Source organism: Lepisosteus oculatus, chromosome 11, assembly GCF_040954835.1.
Source record: "Lepisosteus oculatus isolate fLepOcu1 chromosome 11, fLepOcu1.hap2, whole genome shotgun sequence".
Classification (NCBI taxonomy): domain Eukaryota; kingdom Metazoa; phylum Chordata; class Actinopteri; order Semionotiformes; family Lepisosteidae; genus Lepisosteus; species Lepisosteus oculatus.
Window position 1 is genome coordinate 27,985,277 of NC_090706.1, and position 12,082 is coordinate 27,997,358.

Here is a 12,082-nt window from a genome sequence, read left to right on the forward strand (position 1 = left end):
AAACCCGTAGGCGAGGGGTTGTGATTCATCACAGCAGTGAGGTCAAGCGAAAGAGGTTCTAATTTCGGCGCAGGAGCCGACCTGTTGGGTGGTATCCCGCTCATACGGCTTGCACTTCTGTGGTCGCCACGTTGTTAATGACGCGCGCTTTTGCATCATCAAATTTAAATTTCTGCTTAGAACTATGTTACGCAGTGTGGGTAAGATAGAGGAGCCCAGCAGACGTTTCACTTCGATGTCTAAAAACGCAAACCAATAATCTGCTGGAGCCAAAATGTTACAGGTTGCCCAATGCTACGTTACGAATACAGGACACTTACTGCACCTCCAGAATCAGCTCCGATTGACGTCGTTTTGTATCGCTCGTCACGTTAATTCTGCACGCACTCATGATTTCGGTTTCTGTGGATTTTTTTTTCTTTGTGCTTATTTTGTTTTCTTTTCCATGTCCTCCTGTTTAATTTGTTGATGTATTGTTTTGTTTTGTTTTGTTTTGGTGAGGGGTCGGGCGAGTTAACCTGTGTTGTTGTTCGCTGCTAATGTCCTTCATGTGCTGTCACAGTTGTTTTAGGCGGCTGCTGCCGCGGGCTCCCCGCTTGTCCGTACCGGGGGGCGGCGAGGCTCGGCTGGGGATGTGCGGGGAGGAGCTGGGGGGAGGCTCGGAAGAAGATGATCTCGCAATGTAGCCTAACCCGTGACAGAGGTTCTATGATATCAGGGAATTTTAGGTACAATTCCTTAAAAAAAAAACAGACGTCTTCTAAACAACTAAGGTTGTAAACGTCCTAGCAAAACAAAGTTTTATAGCTCCGAATGTATTTAAATGTATTTAATTGTCATGCAGTCTTTATGCTTACTAGATTCCTTGAAGTAAAAAAAAAAACAAAAAGAAAAAAATGATGTGAGTTGTAACTAATAATCGCTGTGGATGTCTCTTCTTTATCTTTTTCTTTCCGGTGAGGGCTTCTATAGCCACTTCTCACACACAAACACACACACACACCCATCCACCAGCACTTAAGGAGAACAAACTCACAATTTACCTGCAGCAAAGCGCAACTGCCCCCACCTGCTTGGTTCCTACAGACACACACAGACAAGAAAACAAAAGGGCTGGAAAAATCAAACCAGCGCCTCGGGCACGGAAAAAGTAGAGCCAAGCTTCTCTGTGGACACTTGCACCAGAGACCAGGGGTTTGGCCCTAGGGTTGCAGGGGTATTTACTCATGTGTTGGTGGTTCGAAAAGAGCTAAGACCCATAAGGAAGCACCATCATAATATTATTTCTTCTATCAAAGGAAAAACACTGGGATCTGAGTAAATTTAACACTGATTCTAGACAGTCCTGAGCCCTCATGACCCAGTGCAAGGATGAAACCCTTCTTTTGCATTAGGCACTCAAGGACAGCTTAACAATATATTTCCCTGCATTCGATACATCTTAAATTGGAATCATGGCTGCAGCCGTGGTCTGTGGTGTTTCTTGTCCACAGCAGGCTCAGATGTCTCGGAGACACCCCCCATACAGCCCGCCTCACTGACCAGCAAGGTATGGGGGAAAGGCGAAAGACAGCACCCCAGCTGGCTGCTGCCTCATTGAAGCCTCAGGCAATGGGGAGGTTAGTCCCCTTGCAGAAACACTGGGCAGCAATGTCTGGTGCGGTGGCTCTGTGGCTCAGGGTCTGCGCCTGTGGCTGGGAGGTTGCCAGTTCGTATCCCATGGCCCGCAGAGGAATCCTACTCTGTTGGGCCCCTAAGCGAGGCCCATTACCCCAACTGCTCGTGGGGCGCTGTATAAATGGCTGACCCTGGGCTCTGACCCCAAGCTTCTCTCCCTGTCTGTGTGTCTGATGGAGAGCAAACTGGGGTATGTGAAAAGACAAATTCCTAATGCAAGAAATTGTACAGTATAGGGCCACTAAAGTGATCTCTCTGATCTCGCTCTCACTCCTGTCCAGGCTGTTTTCTCCTTCATGTCCTTGCTGATTGTGTCCTTAGTTGGTCCTGATCTGTTGTTTCTTGGGTTTTAAAATTATCAATCATCTAATGAAGAGTACAGGCTTGTGGGATGGTTGTTGAGATGACCTAGTCTGACTTATCCACTTGGACACAGATGTTTTTTTTAGCCAGAAATCTGTGGCTACTGCAGGTCGCTTTGACTTCGCTTTCCTGTTACTGAATCAGAGAGATAGAGCAAAAAAAAAAAAGGATGGATTTCTAAATGCGCTGAACAATTTCAGTTTGACCACTGGGGCAAGTGATCAGTTCCATGACACAGGTCTCATGAAATTAAAACACCAGGCACTTGAGCAGGCAAATTAGCTAGCTAGAGGGATCAAAACCTCACATGGGTTCCAAGTCATTTTGAACTGATGATGTGACACAACGGAGCAGTGGCTGGAATTTCTGCCTTGCAGAGCTGTGGCCTTGGGTTCAGTTCCTGGGGTGCTGTCTGTGAGGAGTCTGTATGTTCCTCCCATGTTCTTGTGTTTCTTCCCACAGTTCAAGAACTGGTAGGTCAACTGGCTTTGGGGAAAACTGGCCCTGGTGTGAGTGTTCTTGTGTCTGTGTGCCCTGCAATGGACTGGTGTCCCGGCAAGGGTGTATCCTGTATTGTGACAGTCCACCAGGTTTCATGGGTCTCTTCAAATCCCTTACAACTGAAGGCCTTTAAAAGCCATTAAATCAGTCCTGTTAAGATGACAATTAAATTAGAGGCTCCGATCCTCAAGTTTGTGCATGACTGGTGAAAAGAATACATGTGATGGATTTGTAATGTTCATTTCTCAGGCAGCTGATGGATGGAGATGGCAGAAAGAACACACTAGTTCATCAGGCATAGGACTGGAACAGCCCAGCAGTTCCGGGATTAGGAGTGTGTGCCTTCGTACAGAAGAGAAAAAAAGCAATTCAGATGAGAAATTAGCTGACATTTTAGTTTGGGAGGCAGAGTTTCATTAGCAAAATATGTCACATGAGAGCAATTATGTCTCATTTCAAACGACCAGAATTCAAATAGAACCACATCTGCTGTTCTCCATGTGTTTTGTTTCAATTAGTTGCATATCCTGCTCTGCTGACTGATGTATGATCACAATTTGCGTTGCATGTGGATGCTGGCATTCAGACTCCCTGCCATCTTGTTCTGCTGCCTTACCACGCTGTCTGGAGCTTCTGCTAATGCATTATGATCACATTTGTGTTTTCAATTAAGCCCAACATTTACCAGTTGACCGAATTCTCACAAACACCTGTTAATAAGTAAACGCAAAGCAGAAAGGGGAAACGATGAAAGACGTCTACCCTCAGCATAACAGAATTTTTTGTAGCAAAGACACCCAATGCCTGAGGAGTGTTTATAATCACCGGTAGCCATCTTTTTGTCTATCCATCCATTTTTTAAAATGCTTCTTCCAGATAAGGGTCACAGAGAAGCCAGAGTCTATCGCAGCAACCAAGTGGCGCAAGGCAGGATACACCCTGGATGGAACGTCTGTCCATCGCAGGGCACACATAGATAGACACACTCTCACACCAGGGCCAATTTTCCCAGAAGCCAATTAACCTACAGTACCAACATGCCTTTGGACTGTGGGTGGAAACGAGAGCACCTGTGGGAAACCCACACAAATATGGAGAGAAGATCCATAAAGTACCCCAGGTTCAGAATGGAACCCAAGGGTTGGAAGGCGACAATACTCAGCACAGAGCCACCCTCTTCATGCACGATACGTATGATAACATCCTAGTAGACTTTTAGCCCAGTCCATCCTGGGACCACAAGAACATGATTACAAATGACAGGAGGCCATAGATCTTGAAGAGTATAAGACACACTGAATTATTTATTACAGACTGTGGCAGGTCTTGAGTATGAATCAGAGCTTGACGGTAGCAGAGCTGGAGAGCGATGAAATGCAAAAGTTTGTTTTGCTCACAGAAGCCAGAAGGCTTAACGAGCTGTCTTGCTCAGACAGGGTAACCAACCCCATTGAGGCGCATCAGCTGTAACAAATCCTAAGGATAATGGAAAAAGAGCCTATTTTATACAAGTTCTATATAAGCTGGAAGATGAAAGAATCACTGCATATACCATTTAACAGCCCTGACTAACAGAATACACACCTTGTATTATTTAGACCTGTGCTTTTAAAAATAAATTCCCCAAAACACAGTTGTTTAACTCTAGGAACATCACGGCTGTGTGTGCACTGCACGTCCTTGATAATGAGAAGTTGGAAATAATGCCAAAATCAGATTTACTTTAGCCATATATGTAACAGAAAAATGCTTTACTTTCAAACAAAATGCAGAGGGCTTTGAGAAAACATCCATTGAAAGATGTAAAAGTAAAGAGATCTGAGGCGTGAATCCTCTGTCTTTTTCTACCCCACTGACCTAGATTTTCTTTAACAAGCAAACCTCATCATTCAACAACGGCATTCAAAGAAACACTACAGCACACCATTCCAAAAGACTGCTGTCATTAGTACAAGAACAGCCAGTGTCATTCCCAACTCTAAAACCGAGTTTTTAGTTGCTCCAAGACTGACTCAACCAGGAATTCAAGATATTTGCTGAATATCCACTGCTAATTGTGTGTTAACTTAATTCCGAAATCAAACAGCTTTATTACATTATTTTCTTTCAGCCACCATTATTTAAAAGCTGCCTATCATTACCTGCTGATATTGAATCTATATTGTGTTTATCTATATACTGTAAATCTATAAATCTTACTGTCCCATCAGATCAAATACTAACTGAACAGATGTCTCGCCTGATAACTGACTGGAATTGTGAACAACTCATCATGGAAGACAAAAAGAAAGTAGAAACCTGTTATGTAAAAATGAAAATGTATCAATCAAAAACGCAGATCAGGCTTACTCGTTCTTATTTCTTTTTCGCGGGTTTATTGTCAGGACGCAACAAGATAATCGATTTAAATAGACGTATCAAAGCAACTTCGAAATGCCATTCTGTTTGAACGTGTCCGGCTTTCCTGAAACCAGTTAAACCAACGACAATACACACCAGATGATTGAAATGCGTTCTCTATCAAGAATTTCAAACCACGTTTGGAGCTGCTGTCCCATCGAACCATAAGGAAAGAGCGCCACCGAGTGATACAATATTTCAGCTGTACCCAAAATTGTACCGAACAGGAAAATGGATATATCGTAGTATTGATTTGGAGCGAGCAGTGAATACGGGCGTATGCAGATCTTTGATGAATGCGAGTTTGGGATATCCGCTGTGTTTCAGAGTGTAAAAAAGTATTTATAAAAACGATGCACAAACTGGTACACTAATATCACGTGTGCTGTGCATACAGTTATAAAGTTGCTTTGCCTTTAAATGCACTGTGTAGAATAATAAAAATGTGACTAATATAAATAGAACAATGGACGAAGCTTCACTAAGGCGCCAGTAATAAAAGCTAGCACTCGTTAAAACATCATCAGTAATTTTTTCTTAAGCAATTGTGATAAAATAACTCGACGCCGATTGAAGTTTGCGGCGTGAGCCACATAGCATTTCTAGTTCAGAAGAGCAAATTCAGATTCGCTTGCAGAACCCAGGCAGTTACTAAAAACGTTATTAAAACTTAATGTGCCCCCACAAAAGTCAGCCTCGCTTTAATTTACGGTGCACGAGATTAATAATTTACAATTAATATCCCAAATATCCCATTCTTCCCGCAGAGGGGAAGACAATTCCAAGATACCCAAATATTTTCAAATGTAGACTCACGTAATCTAATTTGTTTGAGAAATAATTATAAATACACCTACCTTTCAAGTCTCACGAAATTATGACAACATAACTTTGCTAAAGCGCCAGTCTTAAAATGAAGTAAACAGGCTTCATAAGGAAATTGATTAATCTAAGACTAGAAATATCTCGGCTGCAGCAAAGATGTATGAAAAATCGCCTCTTTTATAAAACAGCGCTCTGGTAGCGGATTTTGCCTCAGTGATAAGATTTATTTTAAATACGCGTCACCCTGTAATGATTTTAATTGGCCTGGGAGGCTGAGGCGGCGAGACTGACTGCTGATGAGCCGGATCCGGGTGTCTGTCAATCAAAGCCTTGACTGTATAAATCCTTCCTCCCACCTCGCTGCCTTCATTTTTGAAAAACTCACCAGTCCCATACGCGCCAGAGTCAAAGCACATCCGAATCCATCTGCAGCTGAACTCTGTGCCGTACTCCAAAAGCAACTTTGATAACTTTTTTTTTACCATTCCCGCGTGGGTTTTGATTTTGTTTTCCGCCTTTTCGGACGCGATGGATAAGTTACCGACGAGCAGTTTCAACTTCAGCACCGCGAACAGCTCCGCGCACAAACCCACTTTCCCCGAAGGTGGCGGCTATCAGCACCTGGACTCCCCCGAGCTGAAGGCTCTGATCCCGGCGGTACTGGGCGTGATCTGCGCGCTGGGCTTTGCGGGCAACCTCACGGCCATCGGAGTCCTGGTGACCAACGCCCGCAAGGGCAAGCTCTCGCTCATCAACTCCCTGATCCTGAACCTGACGCTCGCCGACGGGCTGGTGCTGGCGTTCGGGGCGCCCTTCAAGGCGGCGGCGTACGCCAAAGCCAGCTGGACGCTGGGGTGGTTCGTGTGCAAGACGTGCGACTGGTTCCTCCACTCGTGCATGGCGGCCAAGAGCTTCACGGTGGCCGTCATGGCCAAGGCCTGCTTCAGGTACGTGAGCAACCCGACCAAGCAGGTCACCATCCGCTACAAGACCATCCTGTCCATTCTCCTGCTCTGCTGGCTGCTGGCCTGCCTGGTTCCCCTCCCTCACTGGCTGTTTGCGACGCTGAGGCGCGAGGGGGTGGGGCTGCTGTGCGTCCAAGTCATTCCTGCGTCTGCCTCCGACTTCATGTCCGTCTACGTCTACCTCTACCCCCTGGTGGCTTTCTGCCTCCCTCTGTGCTTCGCCCTCCTCTACTTCTGGAGGGCCTACAGGAGGTGCCAGCGGAGGGGCACCAAGACCCAGAACCTGAGGACTCAGATCCGCTCCCGGAAGCTGACGGTCATGCTGCTGAGCCTGGCCCTGACCTCCGGGACCATGTGGCTGCCGGAGTGGATCTCCTGGGTGTGGATGCGGCACGCGGCCCCCGGGGGGCCCGTCCCGCCCCCACTCTTCGCCCTCTCCTCCCAGCTGCTCATGTTCTCCATCTCCCTGGTCAACCCCCTCGTCATCCTGTCCATGTCCGAGGAGTTCCGGGAGGGCTACAAGGGCCTGTGGCGGCGGCTGACTCTCCGGAAGCACCAGCCCCAGCAGAAGCAGGGGCCGCAGGCCGCCGCCGCCACCGTGCCGCCGCCCAGCCCCCGGCCGGAGGCGCTGGCCAACACCGCGCCGCCCCCGGGTAACCAGCCCGACGAGCCCAGGGCGGAGCCGGAGCCCGACAGCCCGCCCAACAAGGACGGCATCGTCCTGCCCGACGTGGAGCAGTTCTGGCACGAGCGCGAGGCCGGCTCCGCGGACCCAGAGAACGACCCCATTCCCTGGGAACACCAGGACCCCTCGGAGGTCAAATAGGGCCTGGGGTCGCCCCCGGCAACAGGAGCAGCAAACAAGGCCGCAGCCCGACGTTCACTTGAGGCCTTGTCGGCAAATGCAGCCCGTGACCAATCCACCCAACCCGTTAGTCTGTATGTCACGCGGCTCTTACAAATTCTGTACATATTTAACAGCTGCTACTGTGCCCGTAAATATAAGAATTGCAATAGCCCTACAGTTATGGTGTATGCATGATGTACCTCTGAATGTAGCTGTATCTAATGTAAAGAAGTAGAACTACTTTTTCTGTGTAAAGAACTCATTTCGGATTGTTGCCAAGCCAAAGCAGGGCCTCGGCGCGGGAAGTTATGTTGTCATAGACTGAGTGTGAAGCACAAGCCTCAGGAGTGCGTTTCAGATGGACAAAAAGCGTTTAGCTCGTGAAAGACATACAACACAATCTCTATCAAAAGGACTATACATTAGATTCTGTAAATACAACTCACACTTGGCGGCAGCACTGTAAAGTGAAGGCAGCATACTGTAAATAGCAATTTCTACACATACCATACTTGTACGATGCATTTAAATAGGAAACAAAGTGTTCTTCAGTATCCAGTGTTTTGTAAAAACGTCACTTTCTGTATAGCATAGCAGTGTGGTTTTGTGTAATGGTAAGGGGTTCAATACACCATCACAACCAGAATAACAGAATATTGGTGAGCGTTCTGGCGCACTATGGCTGCCGTCTCATCATCCAGGTGGATGCTGCACACTGGTGGTGGTGGAGGGGAGTCCCCATTACCTGTAAAGCGCTTTGAGTGGAGTGTCCAGAAAAAAAGCGCTATATAAGTGTAAGCAATTATTATTATTATTAATATTTGCCTGTACTGTATTTTGTACGTTGAAACAATCTTTCATGGTTGTAATAAAGTATATGCTTGAACTCTGTAGTTGATGGTTTCTCGTTTTTAGGGATGTGATGCTAAAACACATTTCACTTACTGCCATTGTCAACAAATGCTTTAGGAGTTAAATGTTGACTTATCATTTCTGTTGAAGTGCACAGCAATGGAAAGAGCAACAATGTGCTTGACTCTATCCAATCCAAATGAAAGGAAGTAATGTGAGAATTAAATGAAGCATTAAGTGGACATGGTTCGCAAATTGTGACCTCTTTGGTCACTATGCTACAAAGAGGGATACTGCTGCCAATCTCCTACTCTTAAAAAAACAAAGGAATCTCAGAAAAATTAAGGGAACTCAGTCTTTCTTAAGAGAGCATGGGAGGATTTGATCTGAAACGCTGAAGGGCACTGACAAGCCAATTTTGCACAATCGGGAAAGTTTATCAGACCTTCACACACAAGAGGGAATTAGGAATATGTAGAACAGGGAAGCATGAGGACTCGGACCTGTGCACAAAGGGGTGGAAAGTCTTCTCTCCAGCAGCCATATCACTCTGCCACTCACAACTGGCAATCCACTGAAGCTAAGCAGGTGTGGGCCTTGTCAGTACCTGGATGGGAGACCTCCAGGCTTACCAATCATGGCCTCCTAATAATCCCCCCTCTATGAATTGGCTTCATTACTCTGTTCTCCTCCCCACTGATAGCTGATGTGTGGTGAGCGTTCTGGCGCACTATGGCTGCCGTCATATCATCCAGGTGGGGCTGCACACTGGTGGTGGTGGAGGGGAGTCCCCATTACCTGTAAAGCACTTTGAGTGGAGTGTCCAGAAAAGCGCTATGTAAGTGTAAGCAACTATTTATTATTATTATTATTCTCTGGGAGAAGGCGTGGGGGCTCCCCTAAGGGACTGGGAACCCCTGCTGGAAAAGATAAATCAGGGCTACACATTTAAATGTTGTGCACCTTTCGGCACAGTTAATTAAGTAATTCACTGGGATCAAGGATCAGAGTTAAAAATAGAATCGATTCGTTGCTTAATTCGCCTGATTCTGAAGCTCTCCCAGTCTTTACACAGGTGACCTGCAAGACTTACTGGATTGCGGCACTCTAGGGAGAGCGCACTGTAGACCTCCTAATTAAAGCAATACGTCAAAAAGACAGTAAAGGATATAAAAAGACAAAAGGGTTAAGGAGATGTGAAACAGAGGCTTTAACGTACTACAATGGTTACTACCATGATCCCCCAAGTATTTCACTATTTCACTATGGTATGACAGTTTTTTTATTTTTCTTTTCTGTAATGACCAATGAGAGGAATGGCAATCCGGCAGATCTTATCGAGACTTAACTTTCCCCAATTAAGCACAGAGACAGGGTAAGGAGGATCCTGGAGCCCAAGATAAGATTTAATCTATATATTTTCTCCAAGACTGTGGAGCTGGAATACCACAGCAGCACAGCGAGTGTGTGCGTCTAATCCTGTGAGTCCGTGTTGAATAAAATCTGCATCTGGTAAAAATTCACCATGTCTGTGACTTTGTACGTTGCGTATTGAATGGGCAATGCCTTTCTGTTTTCAGAATTGAAATAAAACCTAAATAGAACTATTTACAGAGCTGGAGCTAGACCAAAAACAGGATAATGAATCATCTTTCCAGGTAATATCAAGCCTGAACCATGCTTTAAAAACAACAAATTTCCTACATGATTGACGAAATTTGGTTAGTTCACAGTTTCACCTCAATACATTCAGTCTCTAATACACAGATCATTACAGCTACCCATTTTTAACCACTTTTTCCAATACAGGGTTGCATGGGGACCAAAGCCTATTCTGGCAAGTATTGGACACAAGGTAGGATATCACATGGCACACAAAGACACAAATACACACTCACAGAAAAACTTGTTGCCACCATATTCCCAAGACTTTTGTACATTTAAAAACTAAACTGAACTAGTGCCTTTATGATACACCAACAAAATTCTTAACCATCTTGTAAAATGTTGAATCTCTAGCCCCACACTAGTTCTCTCAACGTTTTTCTAAGACAATATGTTGGACTTTGATCTGTGAGCAGTGAAACTTATAGGGTTTGTATGCTGTGATGTTCGTCCTGCATAATAAACTTTGTTATTTTGATTAATATGAACTGTAAGAAGATCAATACAAATAGCAAAGAGTAACAGGGTAACTCCTTCCGCTAAGTACTGTATGTAAATTTACACTCTGGTGTTCAGATAAACTAATGCCTGATGTGTCAGATTGCAGGGATGGGTGACATTTATGGTCACGAGCATCTTATTAAATAAAAGTTCTTAGGAGCGCATAGCCCCTAAAATTGCACATTTAAACATTTTCGGACAGTGATTTATAACAAAATAGATTTTATTTTCTGATTTTTTTTCCATACTATGTAATGACTCTGTCGTGTTGTATGATTCTTGATTAAATTATTCCTGAAAACAATAATTACTAAGATGAAAGAAAGGAGCCTTTTAACAGGATGTTTAAAGCAAAACCAAAACAGTCAACCCTTAAATGTGGGTGGTACATTCTACGATAATATTTAAGATACAAAAACAACCACCATGTCTAAAAACTCCAACAAGTCAACGATACTGAGCGAGACTGCTGTAGGACCCCCGTCTTCCAAGTGTTGGGAAATCTCAGGGACTGACGCTTCTACAGGACCTGGGCCAAACCAGGTGATTTAGAAAACTCACGACTTCAAGTGCAGCCTTCAAGTGAAATAGCTACCAAACTATCCTATACTTAAATAGAATTTACATCCAACTGCGAAGTGATGTTAAACTAACCCAGCTTCCTCCACAAAAATGTAAATGAGAGAAGCAGGCGAGAGGACATATCGGTTCCAAAAAACCCATCCTACACATAGAGAGTACAAATTCTGAACGATTTTAAACCCCTTTAATACAAGTTATAAACTTTTAAATACTACATTTAAAAATGACGACTGCATTACCCTGAATGGTGGTTGGAGTTAGACCTAGACTGGAGCGATACCAACATCTACCACACCTTTGCCTACAGCAAAACGCCTGAAACGTCAAAGTCACTGTCCAGACTATCTAAAAGTGGGCTCCCTGAGGTCTTTGTCAGTTACTTACCGTTGGTTGAACTACAGCTCTATTAAATTCATACCTATTACAGGCGCCAGCCACACTTTGTATGGCACAGAACAGCGACCTAACTTATGGAGTGGTGGTATTCTGGATGACGTAATCTGTGGTGGAGCACCTCTCCAGCTACTTGAGTATCAACAGCCCAGAAATATTCCAACCTCAGCCTTTCTTTTAGAGGCCTGACAGAGAACATCGGGCTATAGATTCCCTATGCTGTTCTGTACATTGACTGCTGAGATGCTCCTGCAGAGTGGGGTTGTATTACTTTTTTTCACATTTGTGCAAATCACCACAATAGCCTTTTGTCTCCAGTCTTTCGCTGCTCATCCATCTTCCTGTACCTCATTGTAAGTTACCGCCAACAGCTGCTACAAGTCAACACAAACTGTCTTTTTCTGAAGGTTTCAATCCCTCTGCCCTCGACATTGTCACATCACTGCCTGTAAACCGCTTTTCAAGATCAGAGGTGTAGAGTGAAAAGTAAATGCAAAACTGTTCTGTGTGC

The 12,082-nt window shown here is 44.9% G+C and overlaps 1 protein-coding gene across 1 annotated transcript; it reads left to right on the forward strand.

Annotated features, from left to right (window-relative positions):
- Window positions 1-6,145: 6,145 nt before the first annotated feature.
- Window positions 6,146-8,446, forward strand: gpr151 (G protein-coupled receptor 151). Its single transcript, XM_015349307.2, has one exon. It carries the CDS (start codon window positions 6,295-6,297, stop codon window positions 7,555-7,557), a length of 1,263 nt encoding a protein of 420 aa, XP_015204793.2. The 5' UTR covers window positions 6,146-6,294; the 3' UTR covers window positions 7,558-8,446.
- Window positions 8,447-12,082: the final 3,636 nt, after the last annotated feature.

Coding starts and splice junctions, on each gene's coding strand:
- gpr151 (XM_015349307.2), top strand. CDS start 6,295: ATGGATAAGTTACCGACGAGCAGTTTCAACTTCAGCACCGCGAACAGC.